The sequence below is a fragment of the Prionailurus bengalensis genome, chromosome B3 (genome assembly GCF_016509475.1).
Source record: "Prionailurus bengalensis isolate Pbe53 chromosome B3, Fcat_Pben_1.1_paternal_pri, whole genome shotgun sequence".
Taxonomy (NCBI): Eukaryota; Metazoa; Chordata; class Mammalia; order Carnivora; family Felidae; genus Prionailurus; species Prionailurus bengalensis.
In genome coordinates this window covers 50298561-50319488 of record NC_057355.1, presented here as the reverse complement: position 1 = coordinate 50319488, position 20928 = coordinate 50298561, and the positions used below count along the sequence as shown (strand labels likewise).

Here is a 20928-nt window from a genome sequence, read left to right as displayed (position 1 = left end):
TCTCAAGGTACCAAATATTTTGTTACTTCTTAGTGTGGTATGTGAATGACTTCATCATATTGCAAGCAGGGTGAAAATGTCATTTTTTTGCTTCTATGTCTTCCTAAATTGTTTTTTCTGCATCTAATACCTACTCGTTTCAATTTATCTTTACACCACTTCAGAGTCACCTTTCCAAATTTGTCTGATAATGTCAGTTCCCTCGGCAAAAATCTCTGCCAACTTCATATAGTCCATATGAGAATGTGAAAATTCCTTAGCTTGAGACCAACAGAATCTGTCCTTGACCCACTTTGCCTTGGTCACCGCTGGCACCTCCCCACTTTTCATCCTGTTTCCTCTTGGTGCATCCTGTCTCTCCACTAACATTGATCTTGTTAAGGTCACAATTAAGTGTGTTTGTCAAGTCCAATAGTCTATTTTCTGTCCTTGTAAGACTTCCTCACTGAACCTAACAGGATCAATCGTCCTTCACCTGCAAAGAAACTTCCCATTCCCATGGTTTCCCTGATTCCAGTGTCCTGACTTACCTTAAATCCATCTGTTTTTTTCCTTTGGCCTGTCATAGAATTCACTTATTTTTTTTTTCCTTTCACAAGTTCCTTACATGTTGGTGTTTCTCAAGTTCCACACTTTGACATTTCTCTTTTTATGTTGCATAATCCTCCTGGATGACCTTATCCTTTCTCATGGTTTTGACTGGTTCCAATATACTTAGTGACCCTTAAATCTAACTGTCCAGTTCAAGTATCCAATAAGCTGGTGGGCATTCCTATGTGAAACCTCTACAAGTACCTTAAGGTCAAACTCAACACATAATTCCCACCTTACAATTCCTTTGTCCTGTTTTGTTCTCAGCCCACTTAGCAAAAGTACCCGTTACCCGCACTGAAACCTTGGAGCGTAACCATTTCTCTTCTCTACCTCTCAGCCCTCCTCAATCACCATGCCCTGACCATTTGTCTTCTTTCAGTGTTTTTCAAATTCATTCTCTGCTCCATATTTCTATAGCTACTACCCTAGCTCAGACACCAACCCTCCCTTCCCTGTACAGCCTCCTAATTGAGCTCTCTTCTCTAGTCTCACGTTCTTTAAATCCATCCTACTAAAGTTTCACCAAAGCCAAGATCATCTATTTAAAATTCAACAATCATGGGCAGCTGGGTGGGTGAGTCAGTTAAGCACCTGACTCTCAATTTTGGCTTAGGTCATGATCTCATGGTTTGTGAATTCGAACCTCACATCAGGGTCTGTGCTGACAGCTCAGAGCCTTTGGGATTCTTTCTCCCTCTCTCTCTCTGTCCCCTCCCCCTGCTTGTGCTCTCTCTCTCAAAATAGAAAATAACCTAAAAAAATTCACTTTCTATCCATGTGAACAGCTAGAGTTCCTTGGAGATTTAATTTTTTTTTTAATTTTTTACTTACACTGACGCTAAGATTTTGAATTTTAGTTTGAAAAAGTCCTTTGATCTATAAATTAGATCCAACTTGCCTAACATATTTCATGAGACTGTCCTACACACACCCTCACTTTGGTTTTGGTCAAACCTAGCAGAGAATATTCTCTTGGAAATTTGGGATCTACCAACCTAAAATTTCTAGGGTTCACTGTACATGGTATTTTTTTTCCCTATTATGCCTTAGTTTATACTATTCCATTCCCCTGGAATACATCCTTTACCTATCAGTGACAGCAAGCCCTATGCTTGATTTGGCTGTCTCCTAGTTATGCATTAACTCTTAGCCCAGTCTCATTTCAAAGAGTCTTCCTTGACCTTTCCCTGACCCACCAGACCACAATATGCACACTCTAACATACTGTCCCTTAGCACTCTGTTAGGCTTTTCTTTCTCATAACATTTACATAGTTGTATTATATTTCTTATAGAACTGATTCTCCCATTCGTCTGCAAGTGGATTTATTACTATATATCCAGTGCCTCACATGGTATCTCACCTTTAGATATGTCGAATAAGTATTTATTGAACCAAATTCTAGGGACACTAAACTCTTCACTCTTTCATGGCCATTACATGAACTCTAATCCCCTAGACTCAGGCATTTCCCTCTCACTTCTCCTCTGTGGGCTCACCACTAATGGGCTCAACTCAGCCTTTGAAGCTTTGTCCTTCATCAGGCTTTGTACCTTCCTCTAGCCTGTGGATACCTCAGTAATAGCACCCAAACTTTAGATACTCTGGAACAGCACTTTCTCTTAGATGAGAAAATTAGTGTTTAAGGTGTGTGCCTCTCAATTAGGGTATGCATATTTTATACCAGGAGCATGTTTTAATCACCTCTAGATTCCTGTCATGAAGAATCATTCCAGAGCTACAGTAAGTATGTAGTTATTGAAGGGAGAGTAGTCTGGACAGATGCCTTTAATATAAAAAATGGAGGAAAGATTAAAGGATGGAAAAACACTAGAATCCATTTTATTTCTAATCACTTCTAATAAGAGAAAGTATTACAACCCTACCTTTTAACTATAAATTGAAGTTGTTTTCTAAAAAAACTTTAAATTGTAAAAAAAACATTTATTTTTAGTGTTTTTATAATTTTATGAATAATATGTATTAACATCAATGATAGGTACATAGCAAGGATTGTATTAAATTATATAACTCAAAATCACATCTCTCATTGTGGTGTTAAAACTTCTTTGGGGCCCCAAAAGCAATGAGAATTTTCATCACTAAAACATTGGCTTACCAACTCAAAGTATAAAATAGGCAAACTTGGTTGTTTGTATCCCCCATCTTCCCATATTACACTCATTTTTCCCTCAGATCGCTATTAGCGGTGAACGACGTTCAATAATTGTGTCATCTTCATTATAAACTTTCAATTTCACCTACAAAATTCTCACTCTGAATGCCTTCAGCAGGAGATTTATTATGTTTCTCCTTTATTTCTGCTCAAAGTCTCTGCCAAACTGCTGCCACCCTAATTGAGACCCAAAAATCAGAGGGTAGCAGCTACCACAAATAAATACTAAGTAACTCAGCTGGATTAGGAGGCATGGATCCATTTTTCAAAGCCACGAACAAGATTATTCATCCTGGTGACCTCCAGTATCCTTTTAAATATATAATGCATGTTTAGGGGTGCCTGGTTGGCTCAGTTGATTAAGCATCTGACTCTTGATTTCTGCTCATGTCATAATCTCAAGTTCAAGCCCTGCCTTGGGATCTGCGCTCACCATGCGGAGCCTTGCTTGGGATTCTGTCTCCTTCTCTGTCTCCCTCTTTCTCTGTCTCCCAAAGAATAAATGGACATTAAAAAAAAATAAGTAATGCATGTTCAGGATAATAAAGTTCTGGTCTTTGAGTTTCTTACTGTTTCCCTTAGGTATGGATATTTACCTCATGCCATCCATGTAGCATTGTATTTATGTATTGCATATTCCACAACTCTTGACCTCTAACTTGATCTAACAAATTTGTTTGTAAATCGCTCAAAAGAACATACAGTGTTAGGATTTTTTAAATTTTATTAATATTTACCTCTGGTATACTTAATAGGCATTATAATTAACTTAGTGTATAATACAGTCAAAATATGTATCATTTACCTAAAAGAAGCAATCAATATTAATCTTTCTAGGGTTAAATTGCAAAACCTCATGTAACAACTGTGGTGTACTTTTTTTTCATAATCCTCAAAGATCCATGTTTAAAACTTTAACCTACTTTGATCAGCCAGTATCCTGAGGAGTTCAGTGAGTAGCCTGACTGAAATTTAAGAGAAGCCACCATTTCTAGGACCATCCATTTGTTTGGAGGTGCCATTCAGGGCATTTCATTTATGCATGTACACTCTGTGTTTGTGTTCAATAATACAGACCTCAGAGATGCTTAAGTGGAGGATAAATTGCTGAGGCATGAGAACAAAATAGGATCAGATAACAAACTGAAAATTTCTTTCTTCCATGAGTATTTTATCTGTGCATTTTTATCTTAAGCTGTGTTTTCAGTTTTCACGTCTTTTGTTATAGTTCAAATGAAACAGTTTTTCTTGAGAGAAGTAACACAATTGAACACTTGATGCTTCTGATGTCTGTGAATGATACTATTATTCAGGGTTTAAAAGGAATGGTCTTTAAACCTAAAGCTGGCATAATTCAATCTGCCCTCACCATTCTTCTGTTTGCTTTATTAGATCCTGGCTGTAACAAAATGCTAAGAAAACAGAAATGCTTATGGAAGGTATTCCTTTATGACAAAAGCCCAGAAACTGGACTCAAGTCAGATGTTGAATTCACTTACTCAGTAGATAGGCGGTGAAAGGGGAGACCTTGCTTCTTCAATATGATAGAAATACAAGTATAAAGGACATTCAGGTTAAAATGCAGCATTTCGGGAACTGAAGTAAATGACGGCATAGTTGCTGAAGAAGGGGAGGATCCTGTATAATGGCTTTCCCACCGTGCTGGATTCCCCTGGAAAGTGCACTTTGCGTGTGTACACACAAAACTCCCACAGTTGAAAGGAATTATGCACTCATCCCTGTGGCAAATCACATTCTAATTAAACCACTTCACATTTGTGAATGAGAAATTTTTAAAAGCCGAAATTGCTTTCTCTTTCGTTTAGTAGAGATCGTGGGAGTGTTCTCTTTTTTTCATAGATATAGTTGGGGAATTAATTGCTGACGTTAGAGGGTATGCCATTATGTGAATTAATTGCTTTACGTTTTAAAAGTGCTTAATGTTTTTGTCTTATAGGCACTTTTCATGTCTGTCTTCTAAATACATGTGCCCTGGTGTCCCTGCTGTCATGAGCACCTTGTTGGCGAATATAAATGCTTTCTATGCTCACACAACAGTTGCAACAAATGTACAGGTTTCTGCCTCAGATCGATTTGCTGCTACCAACTTTGGTGTAAGTATTTTTTGGACTTTAAAATTTTTACTAGTTTACAGGAGTTACATTTTCAAGGGACTAGGGATTCCAGATATTCTTGGAATCTTATTGCAGGAGGCACTTCTTAGGGACTCTTAGTGTAGTGGGGAGAAGCTAAAAGTTCATTAAAATAATATTCCGCTAAATAATTTTGGCAGCCAATTGGCATCTTCACTGGATTAAATCTCCCTATCTGTAATGACCTTTTCCAAGAAGGAAACACATAAATTTTGTGATAGAGTACTGGGATTTTATAGAACTTTCTCCATGTATGCAAATTTAGGATTCATCATTTCAGATGCTATTCCCTGGTAAAAGTGAGTTTGGTTGACTTTTCTGGAATCTGTTAGTCTCCATTTATAATTCCTCTTGGTTCTTACTGGTATTGATAGTTATTATCATGTCTTCTGAGTAAATCATAGTAGGTGTATAGAGTTGAAGAACTCTCTGTACCTAATTAAGATGTCCACCTGAAATATTCAAATGCAGCAAGGATTCATTGAAAAGCAGAAATGCAGGAATCCTAAGGAAACTCAAGTATTTTTTTTTAATTTTTTTTTAACGTTTACTTATTTTTGAAACAGAGAGAGACAGAGCATGAATGGGGGAGGGTCAGAGAGAGAGACACACACAGAATCTGAAACAGGCTCCAGGCTCTGAGCTGTCAGCACAGAGCCTGACGCGGGGCTCAAACTCACAGACCGTGAGATCGTGACCTGAGCCGAAGTCGGACGCTTAACCGACTGAGCCACTCAGGCACCCCAGGAAACTCAAATATTTATCTGTTGCACCTGTCACTGGAACTCATTCTCTGTAAGACTTGTGGAATTGAAATTGACAAGACATAAATTAATAGTAACCAGAGTAACATGGTGAAGATCTAAACTAAGACAAAACTAGTGAAAATGGAGAATGAAGGACATGTTGCAGAGCTTTTCATGGCATCGAATCAATAGCACGTAGTGTCTTTGGGGATATGGACAGTGGAGGAAAGGGAAAGCTTTCTGGAGAGATTCCCAAGGTTTTGAGTATGGCAACTGGTAGTTCGTAGCTCTGTTCAATAACCCTGTGAGACAGGTAGTTTTATTCTCACATGCGTATGTGTGTATACATGAAACCAAGCTCCACTATAGCAAAATGATTTTCATGACACCATAGTTAATTTTTCCACCGCACTTCCAAATTGGTTCACTGAATAGATTTTGTTATTGATTATGTTGTTAGAAATTAAATTTGGGGGTATGTGTCATAGACTAGAAACAAATGAGACTCAGCAAATAAAAATGTGTGAAGCCAGTAGGGGAAAAAATGTGCTGCTGTGTATACTCTTGTCCTGTCCTTTTCATCTAAAAGAAAATGCATGTGAGGCATGTGAGAGGAGTTGGAATGAATCAAAGGAAAAAGTAGTTGTTATTTAATGACAGATCAAATTAAGCACTAGTAGAAAAAAGCAGTCTGTGTTAGGAGTCACGGAATTTGAGTTTGTAGTCAAATTTAGCAAGCCAGTCCATTCATTCAAGCTTCAATTTCTCAGTCTGCTCAATGAAGGTAACTACTGCTCTAATGTGTTTCTTAAACCGAAGATGAGAATCAAATGACGTTAAAGATAGAGAAGCCAGCTCATAAAAGCTGAAAATGATCTATAAATATAAGTTTTGAAAATTTCATCTCTCTTGCCCTTACCTACAGTGTAAAACAGTGTACTAGCAGCTACTTCTGTTAGACACCTTGACTCTTGTAAAAGTCAGGACCAAAGAACATTCCCTGGTCAGCTCAATAAAATACTGTTATGACTAATAACAGACGATTAGAACAGTTTTGTCATAAAAACCTCATCTTGGGGTGCCTGTGTGACTCAGTTAAGCATCTGACTCTTCATTTCGGCTCAGGTCATGATCTCTTGGTTCATGAGATCAAGCCTGGTATTCGGCTCTGTGCTGACACCACAGCTCCTGCTTGGGATTCTCCCTTCCTCTCTCTCTGCCTCTCTCTCTCTCTCTCTCTCTCTCTGCCTCTCTCTCTCTCTCTCTCTCTCTCTCTCTCTCTCTCTCTCTCTCTCTCTCTCTCTCTCTTTCTCTCTCTCTTTCTCTCTTTCTCTCTCTATCTCTTCTCTCTCTCTCTTCTCTCTATCTTTCTCTGCTTCTCTCTCTCTCTTTCTGTCTCTCTCTCTCTCTTTCTCTCTCTCTCTCTCTTCTCTCTCTTCTCTCTCTCCTCTCTCTCTCTTCTCTCTCTCTCTCTTCTCGCTCTCTCTTTCTCTGCCTCTCTCTCTCTCTTCTCTCTCTCTCCTCTCTCTCTCTTTCTCTCTCTTCTCTCTCTCTCTCTCTCTCTCTCTCTCTCTCTCTTTCTCTTTCTCTCTCTCTCTCATAAATAAGGAAACATTTTTTAAAAGTGTAAGAAAACAAAACCAAAAACCTCATCTTGGTAACAGGATTGTCTTGAGATTTCACCTGTAACATAAAGCACTCTGTTATGAAATTGTTTTGCTTTTAATATTCTGCCTGGATACACTGTAGAGAATAAGCCAATCTTGTGGAACACTGAGCTTTTCTACCTCTGAAATAGAAGATGTGTCTTTGTGATTAATATGTATCCAAAAAGCTACCTGGAGGAAAATGAGATAGAACGTCATGCCGACCCAAAGAGGAGAAACCAAATTGATTTCATTACTTTTCAGTGACAACATGATTATAAAAACTTTATTTTGTGAGTCAAATAACTTATTTTAGAAGAGGGCCAAAAAAAAGAATGTTTTTTCAAAGTACATTTTCATAAATCGTAAATTTGGTGTGTAAATGTGACTATATATTTCTCGACCTATTGAAAGTAATGCAATTTGTTTAGTCAGATGTATCTAAGTATAAAGTCTCCCACCTCCAATTTATGGTCCCGAGTTCTTCTTTACCTGAATTCTGAATGTGATCTGTTGCCTGTGACTCAGGAACATCATTACGTTGGCCCTTTTTTTATCCCTCTCAAAAGTGTAACTCAGACATTTGATTTTCCAAATAATAAACCAGTGGAGAAAGCTTTCTTATGACAAGTGTAAACAAATATATACTTAAGAAAAAAATATCAGTCTTACAATTCAGATATTTTTGTGTACAGTTGCTATTTCTCATCATGGCTTGGGTGAAAAATGATCAGGAATGAAGTGAAAAGGACAGAACGCTTGGGTGTGAAGAAGAGGAACAAGCAAAGTTTGTTGAGGAAAATGGTTAGAGAAATTGAATGAAAATGATAATAAAAGAATGTAATATTATAAAGAGACAAAGGAAAACTATTTTGAGAAAAGAGAAGTATATAACATTTTCAACTGTTGCTAAAGTTAAAGTAAGATGGGGAAATAAACGACCTCTTTGTATTTGGCAAGTAGGAGGTGATTATTGACTGAAGCAGTTGATATTGAAGCCTAATTTCACAGGGTCCTTCAGTGAATGACATAGATGAATGCTTGTGTAAGTTAGGTTCCTCTATTCACTAAAATGTAATGCAGTCACTAAAAATCATGTTTTTAAAGAAAAGTACGTAAAAATGAGCAATGTCCATGATAGAATGCCAAGTGAAAAAAAACCCACAAAATTCTTTATACAGTCTAATTCCAACACTGAAAGAACAACATACACACTGGTTTAGAAATAAGACTAGATGGAAATGTGCCAAAATGCCAATGATACAGCCACCTGGTAGGATGACAGCTGATATTTTGTGGTTTTGCTTTCCATTCATCTTTATACTAAAATTGTAAAACTTTCCTATATTATCATTATATTTTATAATAAACTTGTGAATCAAAGGGTGAATATGGCTGAGGACATAGAGACTCTTCTGTTAAGTGAAATGAAAAGCAGGAAGATTGGGCAAGGGAAGATTTTGCTATGAATAAAGAGATTTTATTTTTCCTGTCTTGTTGAGTCAGAATTTTTTTACTTAAAAAGGTAAATTTACACATGTTCATAGATTATTAGGAAAGGGAGTGGTTGTGAGAGTCAAGTTGCAGATTTATCTGATGGAAAACAGGTGATGCAGTGAGTTCCCAGAGGAGAAAGAAGAAAGGTAATGAAAGAGACAAAAGGAGAGACATTCTTTGGAATGAGAAAGGACAAGTTCTGTTCTGAAATTTCGGGAATAGTATCCGTGTTCTTGCAGAGAATGCTGAATTTTTGATATAGGAGTGAAAAGCTGGGGTGTCATACCCCATTTCCCTAATCCCTGTGGTTGTCTACAAGAACAGGAAATGCTCATCTGCAAGGCAAAGGCTATAATACAGAGGCAGGTGAAGGATGCTGTGCAAGGTTTGGATAAGTTACCAAAGGGAGTAGAAAGAGAAATGCTTCAGGGCCATGGAAGAGGAATTCCTAGTAAAGCTGAAGGTATCATTTGATGTTGAGGAGCATAAATTTACTGTCACAACAATATAGTGGCTTTGAGATTTTCTCAGAAGTTTTCAGCATTCTGATGCTCATGTAACAGATTTGGGAAGTTGATTATAGTGACTCTAGGTTGAAATTTTGTAGAAGAGAGGCAATGGAGGGGCATCTGGATGGCTCAGTTGGTTAAACGTCTGACTTCAGGTCTTAATCTCATGGTTTGTTAGTTCAAGCCTCACATCTGCATTGTCAGTGCAGAGCCTGCTTTTGGGATTCTCTCTCTCTCTCTTTCTCTCTCTGCCCACCCCAGCTTGCTCACTGGCTCACACCCTCTCTCTCAAAATTAATAAATAAACTTTATAAAAAAATGAATTGAAAGGTGAGTGAAGCTGTCAACAGAGACATTGAGATGATGCAGCATGGGGTCTCGTTTTGAGAAGTTGTAGCAGGTGAGCCAGAGTCAAAGGATTTTGATAGGAACATGATACATTTCAGTTAAAATTACAAAGGGGAGTCTTGGGTCCAAGATGTGGCTCTGGGATATGCTGTTGAAAATTGAGTGTAAAACTCAATAGCTTAAGTTATAGCTTACGTCTTCTCACAGGCACTGATTGGTGAATTTTCAAGAATAATGCAAGCTAGGGGCGCCTGGGTGGCGCAGTCGGTTAAGCGTCCGACTTCAGCCAGGTCATGATCTCGCGGTCCGTGAGTTCGAGCCCCGCGTCAGGCTCTGGGCTGATGGCTCAGAGCCTGGAGCCTGTTTCCGATTCTGTGTCTCCCTCTCTCTCTCTGCCCCTCCCCAGTTCATGCTCTGTCTCTCTCTCTGTCCCAAAAATAAATAAATGTTGAAAAAAAAAAGAATAATGCAAGCTAGTTATGTAGCATAGCCATTTTTTGAAACCAGAAGTATTGAGAATATTAACATCATGGACATTGGCAAATACTAAACATGAAGGCATTTTTCATTTGAAGAGATGATTTAGCAGCATATCATTGAGTGTAAAGGTTGCTCGCAGTCAAGAAGATTAAAGAAGTTTATTGGATGAAACATCCCCATGGCTATTGAAAACACCATGGGTAGATCAAGGGTTAGAAAGGAAGAAAACTCTGAGTTTGGGCTCAGTATCTCAACTTGACAGGAGAGTCTTTAGAAAACTTATTTAGTGAGTTATTTTAAAGTACACATAACAAATTATTAGTTATATTGGTGTTTATTCAGCTCATTTTTTTCCCTGGGTCTCTGATCCAGCCATTGTTGGGCAAAAATAAATAAGCTAGTAAATACTTCTTTGCCATTCCATATGTTCTTTTATTTGTCCACTTGTTCATTTGATATGTATTTATGTGTTCCCTATAGCAGTAGGCACTGTGGCAAGTAGTAAAGGGATTGAATGATAAACGTTGACGTCTACTTTCTGAGGTTTATGTTCTAATGGAATAGTCACTTAACCATCTGTAACAATAACCCTAAGTCACTCCCAAAGTGTGATAGTATCAAAGGAGGCTTTGATATTGAGAGATTGAAGAGGATCAAGTGATTGATACTTTTCAGGGACTGATGAAAGTGTGATAAAAGGACCCGGGGTTTTAGGGATGAGTAATATTTTGCCAATGTCCAAGAAGTAGTTGGGAAGCTACCTTGGGTCTGGGAAGACATTTGAGTAAAGACCAAAGTAAAGATACAAAATAAGTTCAAAGTGTGTGTAAGGTAGCCTGCCTACTAAGTAGGGCAAATAGAATGAAGGATGATAGAGGGGCGACTGGGTGGCACAGTCAGTTAAGCCTGCGACTTTGGCTCAGGTCTCACTCACGGTTCCTGGGTTTGACTCCCGTGTTGGGCTCTGTGCTGACAGCTGAGAGCCTGGAGCCTGCTTCAGATTCTGTGTCTCCCTCCCTCTCTGCCCCTTCCCTGCTCATGCTCTGTCTCTCTCTTAAAAATAAATAAACATTAAAAAAAATTAAAACAAAAAGAATAAAGGTAGGTAGTGTAAGAAGAAACTGTGCTATTGGGTTGACATTAGATTGTTGAGGGCCTTTAAAACCTACGGAGATGTTTGGATGTCATTCTTGAAGCTTAGGGTATAATCTTTGATTTAGAAAGATAACTAACTGTAAGGAAATATTGCAGAAGGGGGAGAGAGGGTATATATCAGACACAGTTCAGTTGTAGTAATAGACACCATGTTAGAAACTTTAAGTAGAAAGGGATTTGGCACAGGGAATTAAATGCTTATAATCATTTGGGACTCAAGGAAAATCTTTCTGTAATAATCCTCAAAATATCACTGATAATTGAAACTGATTTTAAGAGAAGTGGTGAGTTTTCTTACAGTTGGGGAGGTGAGGAATCAGAAGGCTGCTTCTGCTAATGCAGCAGAATGTCTGAGATCACAAAGCTAGTGACCAGAGACTGGGAAATGAATGTCTCCAGGACTTAGCAGCCCAAGTAAACCAAGAAGCAGGAACTAGGCCTCCATCACTCGTCTGCTTTCCAAATGTAGCAGTGCACATGTATCTAATAGGCAGAAACTAAGATAATTGCATAAGCCTCGCTGCAAAGGAGTTTGGGAAATATGATGTTTAGTTTTCCAGTCTCAGAACTACTGGAAGCCACACTGAAAGAAGGTGAAATGAGTAAAACAGTTCTGGTGTTGAATACAGGAGGACTAGATGGAAATTAGTGATAGGGCTGATATGCTAGTCCTGACAAGGCAAAGCAATGCTGCGCTAATGGCTTAGAGAAAATGAAGGTTGTGGCAAAGGAGAAAATGTGTGTGGGAAACATTTTAGAAGTCATTTTTAATGACTTGACAAATGATTAGTTTTGGGGAGAGGTAGATCTAGGTTTTGTGCTTCCTAAACATTATATAATTTGATGAGATTCTTTTTTAATATTTTTAGAAGTTTATTTATTTTGAGAGAGAAAGAGAGCGCACGAGAGAGATCGAGCTCTCAATCAGGTGAAGGGCAGAGAGAATGAAAGACAGAACCCCAGGCAGGCTCTGTGCCATCATTGCAGAGCCTGATGTGGGGCTTGAACTCACAAACTGTGAGATCTTGACCTGAGCTGAGATTAAGAGCCAGAAGTTTAACTGACTGAGCCACTCAGGTGCCCCTGATAAGACTGTTTTTAAGAAAAATACAAATTGTCAATAGAAAACAGAAAATTATTCATTTTTAATGAAAAAAATGAATGCCAATGAATTATAAATTATAATATAACAAACACTACAAATATTATAGAGTCCAGAAAAGCAGCATAATATTTTCATTAACTTCCTGATACATGTCTTTAAGAGTTTTTCTAGAGTTTTTGATTGCAGATTCTTTGATCACTTCATATGATGAAAATCCTGAGATACCATTCTTACTGAAAAAAGATAATCCAGTGTTTAGGAGAAAAAAAATATCTGAGGCTCTCAAGGGGAAGGTTGATCATTGGCATGTGTCCAGCACACTCAATTATATTTGGGTGTGCACATATCTTTTTCTGTGATGAGGCTGTGTTTACTAATGGACACCCAACAAAATTAGTCTCCTACCCTCTCATACATCCTGGGTGATACCGGTACTATCTCTTTGATGATTACCTTTCAGAGGGATAGCTCCCAAGTACTTGAGGAAGACTTCTCTGGGTTGTAAAGCAACCTGGCAAGAGGCTTTGAAACACATTCACATTTCCCAGGGACAGAGGAAGAATTACAGTTAGGTTTTTTATTTTTTTATTTATTTTTTTTTAATTTTTTTTTCAACGTTTTTTATTTATTTTTGGGACAGAGAGAGACAGAGCATGAACGGGGGAGGGGCAGAGAGAGAGGGAGACACAGAATCGGAAACAGGCTCCAGGCTCCGAGCCATCAGCCCAGAGCCCGACGCGGGGCTCGAACTCACGGACCATGAGATCGTGACCTGGCTGAAGTCGGACGCTTAACTGACTGCGCCACCCAGGCGCCCCTACAGTTAGGTTTTTTAAAGAGAATGCTCAAAAATTAAGACATCAGGACCTAGAGTCAGGAAAAACCTTTCTAAAGTTTAGTCAAAGTGAGGGAAACATTGAGAGTCTCTAGGTCAGTGAATGATTCCATCTCAGGGCTTTTCAAACTTGCCTGTGAAGAGACTCCTTAAATACTTTTCAGTTGATGACATTTGTTAGTCACTGACACCATCACTGTAGCCCCCAGTGCTGAAGCATCATTAGATTCAAGTTAAATTAACCCCTGCTGCGGGAGTGAGATAATAAGAAACAAAGAAAGGGAAAAGAGCAGCTGAGAATGAGACAGAGGCTTTTATACCCCTTCCTCAGAAGAACATTTCCTTCTACAACTCCCAGGATACCAGGGTGATATGTTTACATTTCTTATTGATTTTAATGCACTTGTGAGGTAGCGACCGCTGTCCCCTACTCAAAATCTCCCCTGTGCTCACGGGCCAAAAACCGGCCCACCAGCTGGTTTTGTTTGCATGGCCCACATGCGAGGTGAGAATGGTTTCCACATTTTAAATGGCTTTTAAATATCAAAAGAATACCATTATTTTGCGACACATGAAAATTATATGAAATTCAAATTTCACTGTCCAAAAAACCAAAATTTTGCTGGAGAACAGCCATGCCCATTTGTTTGTATATTGTTTCTGGGAGCACTGTGCTACAGTGGCAGAGTTTAATAGAAAGCTGAAAAGAGTTACTACCTGGTTCTTTAGAGGCAGTTTCCTGACCCCTGGTCTAGAGTTAATTTTTTTTTTAAGTTTATTTATTTTGTGAAAGAGAGAGCATGCACAAGAGAGAGCATGTGTGAGCAGGGGAGGGGCACAGAAAGAGGGAGAGAGAGAATCCCAAGCAGGCTCCATGAGGCCCAGCTGGGGCTCCACCTCATGACCATGAGATCATGACTCACAGGGAAATCCAGAGTCAGATGCTTAACCAACTGAGCCACCCAGGCACCCCTAGAATTATTCTTATTAACTAATTAAACCTAAGTTTTTGCTAACCGGTAACAGTGAGTATTGTGATTGATTTGGCCAGGCATGTGTAGACATTACCTAAGGTGAAGAACGGAGTATCATAGAGGCTTCAGATGTTGTGGCATGCCCCTCAGGAGAATCATTTTTTAATCACCAAGTCTTTTGTTACTCCTCAAATTACACTGTGCAGGAAATAGGCCTCCTCAGCTCTTGCAAATGTGGTCTCACTATAGTTAAATAGAATTATAATAAATACAATTAAATTTCAAGCTGTTCTTCTGTTTAAAGAATCTCTATGAAGATGTAATCAGTAGCACACTTTTAATTTCATATCATCTGATATTGTCTGGGATTTAGCGACAACAAGCCTGGCAGTTTTCTCCACAGTTTTCTGTGTTCCTCGAATGTAAATTTTCCAGCTGGGCACTGAAGACTGAGGTAGGAAGACCACACGTGTGATCTGTGTCAGTCAGAATTCTGTTTGGCTGCATGAAATACGATTTTTTTTTTCTCTGTAGATCCCAAGTCCAGAAGTAATAAGGAATTCAGGATGAGGGTAGCTGCTCAGGATGGTAATTTTTTGAAAGGGAGGGCAGACAGGGCTAAGGTGAGGTATGGGGGCGTCCTGCTGCACCACACCTAACTGCTTGTTTAGCTTTTTATCTGAAGGTAACATGACTGTTTTACCTTCATGTGTCTAGTCTGAGTTTCAGGTGGAAGAAAGGAAAGAGACACAGGGCAGATGGAGAAAAAGCCTGACAAGGAGTTACATAGTGAACACTAATACAACAACGGTGCCTGCCAAGCATTCTTTTAGAATCTTTCCAAATAATAATTCATGGTAATGTGCTAGCTGGGTCCATCCCCTTTAATAAACTATATATATATCTCATTAGCCAAAATCATACTGCATGACCATTCCTGCAGGAAAAGAGGTCATGAAGTTAGGTATTTCAGAATGGCCACATTTTAATTACAAGGTTCTAGTAGTAAGGAAGAATGGAAAAGGATATCAAGCACACAGCCAGAACAGTCACTACCCGTGTATATAACAGGGCTAGTGACTTGGGCATTAATGTGACTTACTAGGGTCGTGTCAGCTGTCTTGATGATTTATACCAATCACAGAGGTCAGATAAAGCATCTTAAGACATGACATGGGCACATTAACTTTTACAGTTATTGAATGGTTAACTTTACTGTGGCCTAAACTGATGATGGTAGTGGTTCTTAGGGTTTTCTCTTTTTTTTTTTTTTTTTTTTTTAAATTTTTTTTTTTTCAACGTTTATTTACTTTTGGGACAGAGAGAGACAGAGCATGAACGGGGGAGGGGCAGAGAGAGAGGGAGACACAGAATCGGAAACAGGCTCCAGGCTCTGAGCCATCAGCCCAGAGCCTGACGCGGGGCTCGAACTCACGGACCGCGAGATCGTGACCTGGCTGAAGTCGGACGCTTAACCGACTGCGCCACCCAGGCGCCTCTAGGGTTTTCTCTTTTGATTGAGAGCTACTGACCCACGTGGTTGGGGGATGAGGGTTAATAAAAGGACAATATAGTTCACCTCTTTCCCTGGGAAAGCCTGAGGGAAAGTGGGAAAGGAAAATCTAAGACCTTTAACTCATCAGCAGATTTCAGTAGCTTTACTGAAGAGTCTTCTCTGCCTAATAAGATGGCAAGCATCTTGAAGGCAAGTTTCATTTCTTAGGCTCTTTCATTGTCTCCGCAAGGGGTTAACACAGAAAATAATATCAAGTTTGATTGTCTGACATATGAACCAGATAAAGGTAGTTTATTCAGAAATTGGAGTTTCAACTTAGGAACAGTTCATCAACTTCTGTTAATAGCTCACTTCATCAAAATCAGTGACTTCAAAGAATGAGTTATAACCCCATAAATCTACCTTTTATGTGAAAGTGTTAGGAAGTTTCTACTTCGGCCAGTATCTTCCAAAGTACAGTTTGTTATTTACAGAATACTCATGTAGGCAGAGACCTTTGCTCTTACTTCCACTCTCTTATTTCTTTTTATTTTTGATTAAAATCTGAGACTCAGAATGGGGGATCGTCTACCTATAAACTTTGTGTGACTTTGATGTTTTTATTTTATCTAATTTATTTATTTTATTTAATCAACATAAGTTCATCTTTAGACTTATAAGCAAACTCATTATCTTCAGATCCTATGAAGAGGTCAGTCCAACACTGAGATAGCCTCAGAGGGAAGTATTAGTTTTTTGTGTGTGTGTTGTTTTGTTTTGTTTTTTTGCTTAATGTTTTATATATATGTTTTTTTAAACACTAAATCATAAACATACTGGAAAGGCAATCAGTACTTTCAGATTATGAAGTCTATACTTGTTACCAAAGAGAAAGTGCTTTTTGAAATTGTTCTTGATGAGAACAAGAGCTATTCCCGCTTCCACAGGTAGGAGAAATTTCAAAATAATAATAATTTATTTCTGAGGAGGTACAGTGGTGTGTGGGGTGGTTGATGTTTTATCTTGCTGACTCATATTGTTGTGAATTAGTACAGTGGTGATTCAGTTCTCTGGACTCTTTCCCCTGAAAGCAACTTTTTGGATATTTTCTTATTCATCACAGAGAGTCTATGTGGCTTATTGGCAAGAGATTGGTTTTGTTGTGAAAGATATCTGCATTTGAATCACTGTTTTGTCACATACTAGCTCTATCACCTTAGATAAATTTTTTATATCTTTGAACCTTCCTTTCTGTAAAATGAGGAAAATAACTCCTAGAGTTGTTTTGAGGGTTACTTTTAGAATGACCATTTATTTCTGTTCTCCTATTTTGTTTTTGCTCTGTACAGAGGGAAAAATTCATAAAACTATTGGACCAGTTGCATAACTCTTTAAGGATTGACCTGTCAAAGTATAGGGTATGTACAAAATTATTTTCCTGAAGGTAAGATACCATGTTTGGCTGAGATGCTTTCTTGTCATATTATAAAAAATCATCCACTGTGTAATGGAAAAGTAAAAATACTGATCTTGGGATATCAGGTTCTATCACACTGGAAAAGTCCAGTCAGTAAGCAAGCAGATGTCCCTCATTCAGAGACCTTGCCCCACACAAGCCTATACTAATAAAGTGTGTGTGTGTTTGTGTGTGTTTAATTTTACAATTATTTTAATAACTTTCAGACTGAGAGGCAATCAGCTAATTCTTGAGGTAAACATGTGGCATAGACCTCATCTTGCAAGTTCACCCCTTGTTGCTGAGATATCCTGCTGATAGTTCCTCAGCTTTTAAGATTCTTACTTGGACTCACCACTTAATTCACTTTTTCTAGATCACCATAATATGCTTTTTGAAGTTGTCCAAAGTTTTTGTCAACTATTCTGTACTTCACCTCCAGGTGAAACATACAAATACATACACAAATGTATTCATGTACTTTTGGGTGTAAATATATATATTATTTTAATTATAAAGATCTTAGATACAAATTATTCAGTTATAAATTATATTTCTAGAAAAAATTTGTAGCAATAACTCTTGCATTCTTTATTTAATAATTTATTCTAAACATCATACCTGCAAATATGTGTATCTACTACATTCATGTTTTAGTTCATTATTGATGGATCTCTTAATTGTATATTTCTGGAAATTATACCACATTTTGTCAAATTCAACCTTCCTGTTGGAACTGGGGCCAACACTGTTAGAAGATAACTGCTATTAACTAGGCAATAAAAAAAAGATAATTGGGGGCAAAGGGGCCTTGAGGCCACATTATTTGTCATCATTTTGACACCTTAACTCTGCTGACGTTCATGAATATCTAAAGGTTACGTGTGGTTTTTCAGGTCACTCTGAAAAGCCAATCTGAAAGCATGGTAAATGAGAAATTCCTCAATGCTACAATGTTAAAATCTTATATCAAACATTTTCATGATCACACCTTTCCTTTACTTCAAAGTTCTGAACTTCTTTATTTTTATATGACATTTTCACCCAACATCACTAACAAACTTTTTGTTGAAATCCACAGTACTTGAGGGAGAGACTTGGCAGTGAAGTCTTACTCTTTTTTTTTTTTTAACTTTTAAAAGTTTCTTTGTGACTAAAAGTAAATGTAGCATATGTAAAAGTTCCCAAGGGTATTTTTGGAAAAAATTACTCATCTTGAGAAAGTTATTAAAAATATTTCCAACTACATGCTGTCCACTCCACTTTTAGTAGCAAAATTATTATAGCAACAAAGACGAATAATAACGCTGCATGAATTGTATAATTATATATACATAATATATAATAAAAATTATATTTTTATTGCAGTGTGGAAATAGAAGCATATGGCTTTGTAAGACTAGCAGTATTTCCATACTGTTTACTTTGTGTAATATTTTATGATAAAATATTTTGGGAATACTCTAGGGATATTTTTTATAATTTTACACAGTTCATTTCCCATTTCCTTTACCAGAAAGCTAGTTTTAATTTGTTTTCCCACTCTGAAAATTTACCCATTTTCTGTTTATTAATTAACCAGGAAAACTTCCCAGCCAGCAATGCTGAACGACTGCAAGACCTGAAATCAACTGTTGACCTACTAACAAGTATCACCTTCTTCAGGATGAAGGTACCTCATCTTACCTGTCACCATCTTGTTGTGACATCCCGCACTTATTCCCTGCTAAAGTCTGGCTTTTACTCCTCTCTTGACCAGTGCGGTCCAACCCTTGCAGTTACGCCTCGATGCCTTTTCCTTTGCTAAGTGAATCCTCCAGTATGAGGTCTGTTGAAAAAGAATTATCCTAGACACCTAAAATATTCTGATACATTCGGCTTAAATTTAGTTTTAAATTAAATCCATCTTAAATACGGCTCTTGCTAAAAAAGAAATCTCTAAGAATGCTAAATGGAAATGAGTTACTTCTTACTTTAGTTTTAACTCCCATGGCTTGCTAACCTTTTCATCCCAACAGAGTAGCTGATTCTTTTAAGTTTGCCCCAATTGTGACAACTTCCATTTTCAGCCCTGGAAATGTCTACATAGGGATATATTTGATTGTTGAATCCTTTTGTATAGTTAACTATCTACAAAACTATGCAGGCATTTCTTTTTAGGTAGATCTCTGCTTTAACATCAAGTTCTTTGCACTCATAATTTGGCTATCAAGACTATTCATGTCAAGTGTTTCCTAAAACTATTTGTCAGGCTATGGGCTAAAAAATTTTGCTCTCTGAAAATTTTTTGATGTTTATTCAGAAAATTCCTCTACAGAAAAAAACAAAACAATTTTCAGTTGCTCATGATTGTTTTCACTAGAAGCACTAAAAATGGTACTATATGAGAGACAGAAAACAAAACCATGCCGTATCAGCAGTCATTTAGAGTTTTTCAAGTCCAAAGAAAATTCATTTGGCTTCAAATCACAGTGTAATTGGGTGACTGGGATAAATAGAATTTATATCCATTCTTATCCTCTGGCAGCAGCTGTTGGAACAGTGTATAGGGAAAGATAGTGAGCTTCCAACCAGGCTCACGAGGAAAAGTTACTTTATTGACAGGCGATGGGTGCCATTAACACTGAGGCAGGGGGGCCATGGGAGTGAGGGTAGGAGGTACCTGCACAAGTGCTACATATCTGCCATTTCTCAGTCACCAGCCTTGATGTGTTTAGAAACAAAATCTCAAACTTCCAGCACCTCCTCCTCCATCCTCACTACCAGCCGATGACCTTGCTTCACACTGCACTGAAAAAAATGGGAGCAAATGCTGGAGAGCTTCCTCAAGCTCAGACCACATGCTCCTCCCACCCACCCCATCTATCTACTTACCTGCATCTGTGTCCATGTACTCTTCCTTCCTTTATTACTATTGATTAGCTGTCTCTTCTCCTAGAAAAGGCCATCTCTTCCAGCTGTGCAATTGATTTCATGCCCTTCTGAACACTAAAGCCTTGGTGCTGCAGTGGCTCCTGCTCTCCTCAAAGATGGACTCCGCTTTCTTCTCCATCTACAACACCCAAATTCCCCCTGTCCTTTAATACCAAAACACCTTAGAATCAGCCTCATTATGTTTTCTTGCCCATCTCTATTCTTTCAGTATCTTTTGAACAAATTTCCTCCTCCCATTTTCTTTTTTTCTCATTACACGCAGTCAAATTCATTCCTCTGGTGTACAGATCTATTCTTTTTGACAAACGTGTAGTTGTATCACCACCACAGCAATTAACCAATGAAACGATCCCATGATCCTCCAGAATTCCCTCGGGCTGCGTTTTAATACTCACTGCCTCTCCCACCCCTTGGCAACTACCTATTCATTGCTGTTTCCTTATAGGCTTACCTTTTCCAGAATATCCTGTGAATGAAATAATACGCTATATAGCATGACACATTGGCTGTTCATCCATCTTGTTGAGTGTTATCAACAGTTCATTCCTTTTTATTGAGTAGCCATTCTTGGTTATGCAGGTAGCCATTCTGAGTAGCCATTTACTGAGTAGCCATTCTTGGCTATGCATGTACTACAGGCATTTGGGTTGTTTCCAGTTTGGGTTGTTAATAAAACTGTTAAAAAAATATTTATGTAGAAATTATTAGTGTAAACATAAGCTTTCACTTTCCTTGGAGTGAGGTTCCTGGGTTTGCCTTCTTAGCAGCTATGTTTGAGAATCCTAATTGCGCTATATCTTGTGGTAAAGCTCTTGGTATTTTCCG

At 38.1% G+C, this 20928-nt stretch overlaps 1 protein-coding gene across 4 annotated transcripts in view; it reads left to right on the top strand.

Moving 5' to 3' along the window:
• Nucleotides 1-20928, top strand: part of UNC13C (unc-13 homolog C) — a 617803-nt gene that overhangs the window by 332375 nt on the left and 264500 nt on the right. For all 4 annotated transcript variants that reach the window (XM_043555384.1, XM_043555383.1, XM_043555386.1 and 1 more), the window contains 3 exons: nucleotides 4728-4884; nucleotides 17063-17131; nucleotides 18752-18841. In XM_043555384.1, the coding sequence (XP_043411319.1) occupies nucleotides 4728-4884; nucleotides 17063-17131; nucleotides 18752-18841 (316 nt within the window). The remainder of the gene's footprint in view (nucleotides 1-4727; nucleotides 4885-17062; nucleotides 17132-18751; nucleotides 18842-20928) is intronic.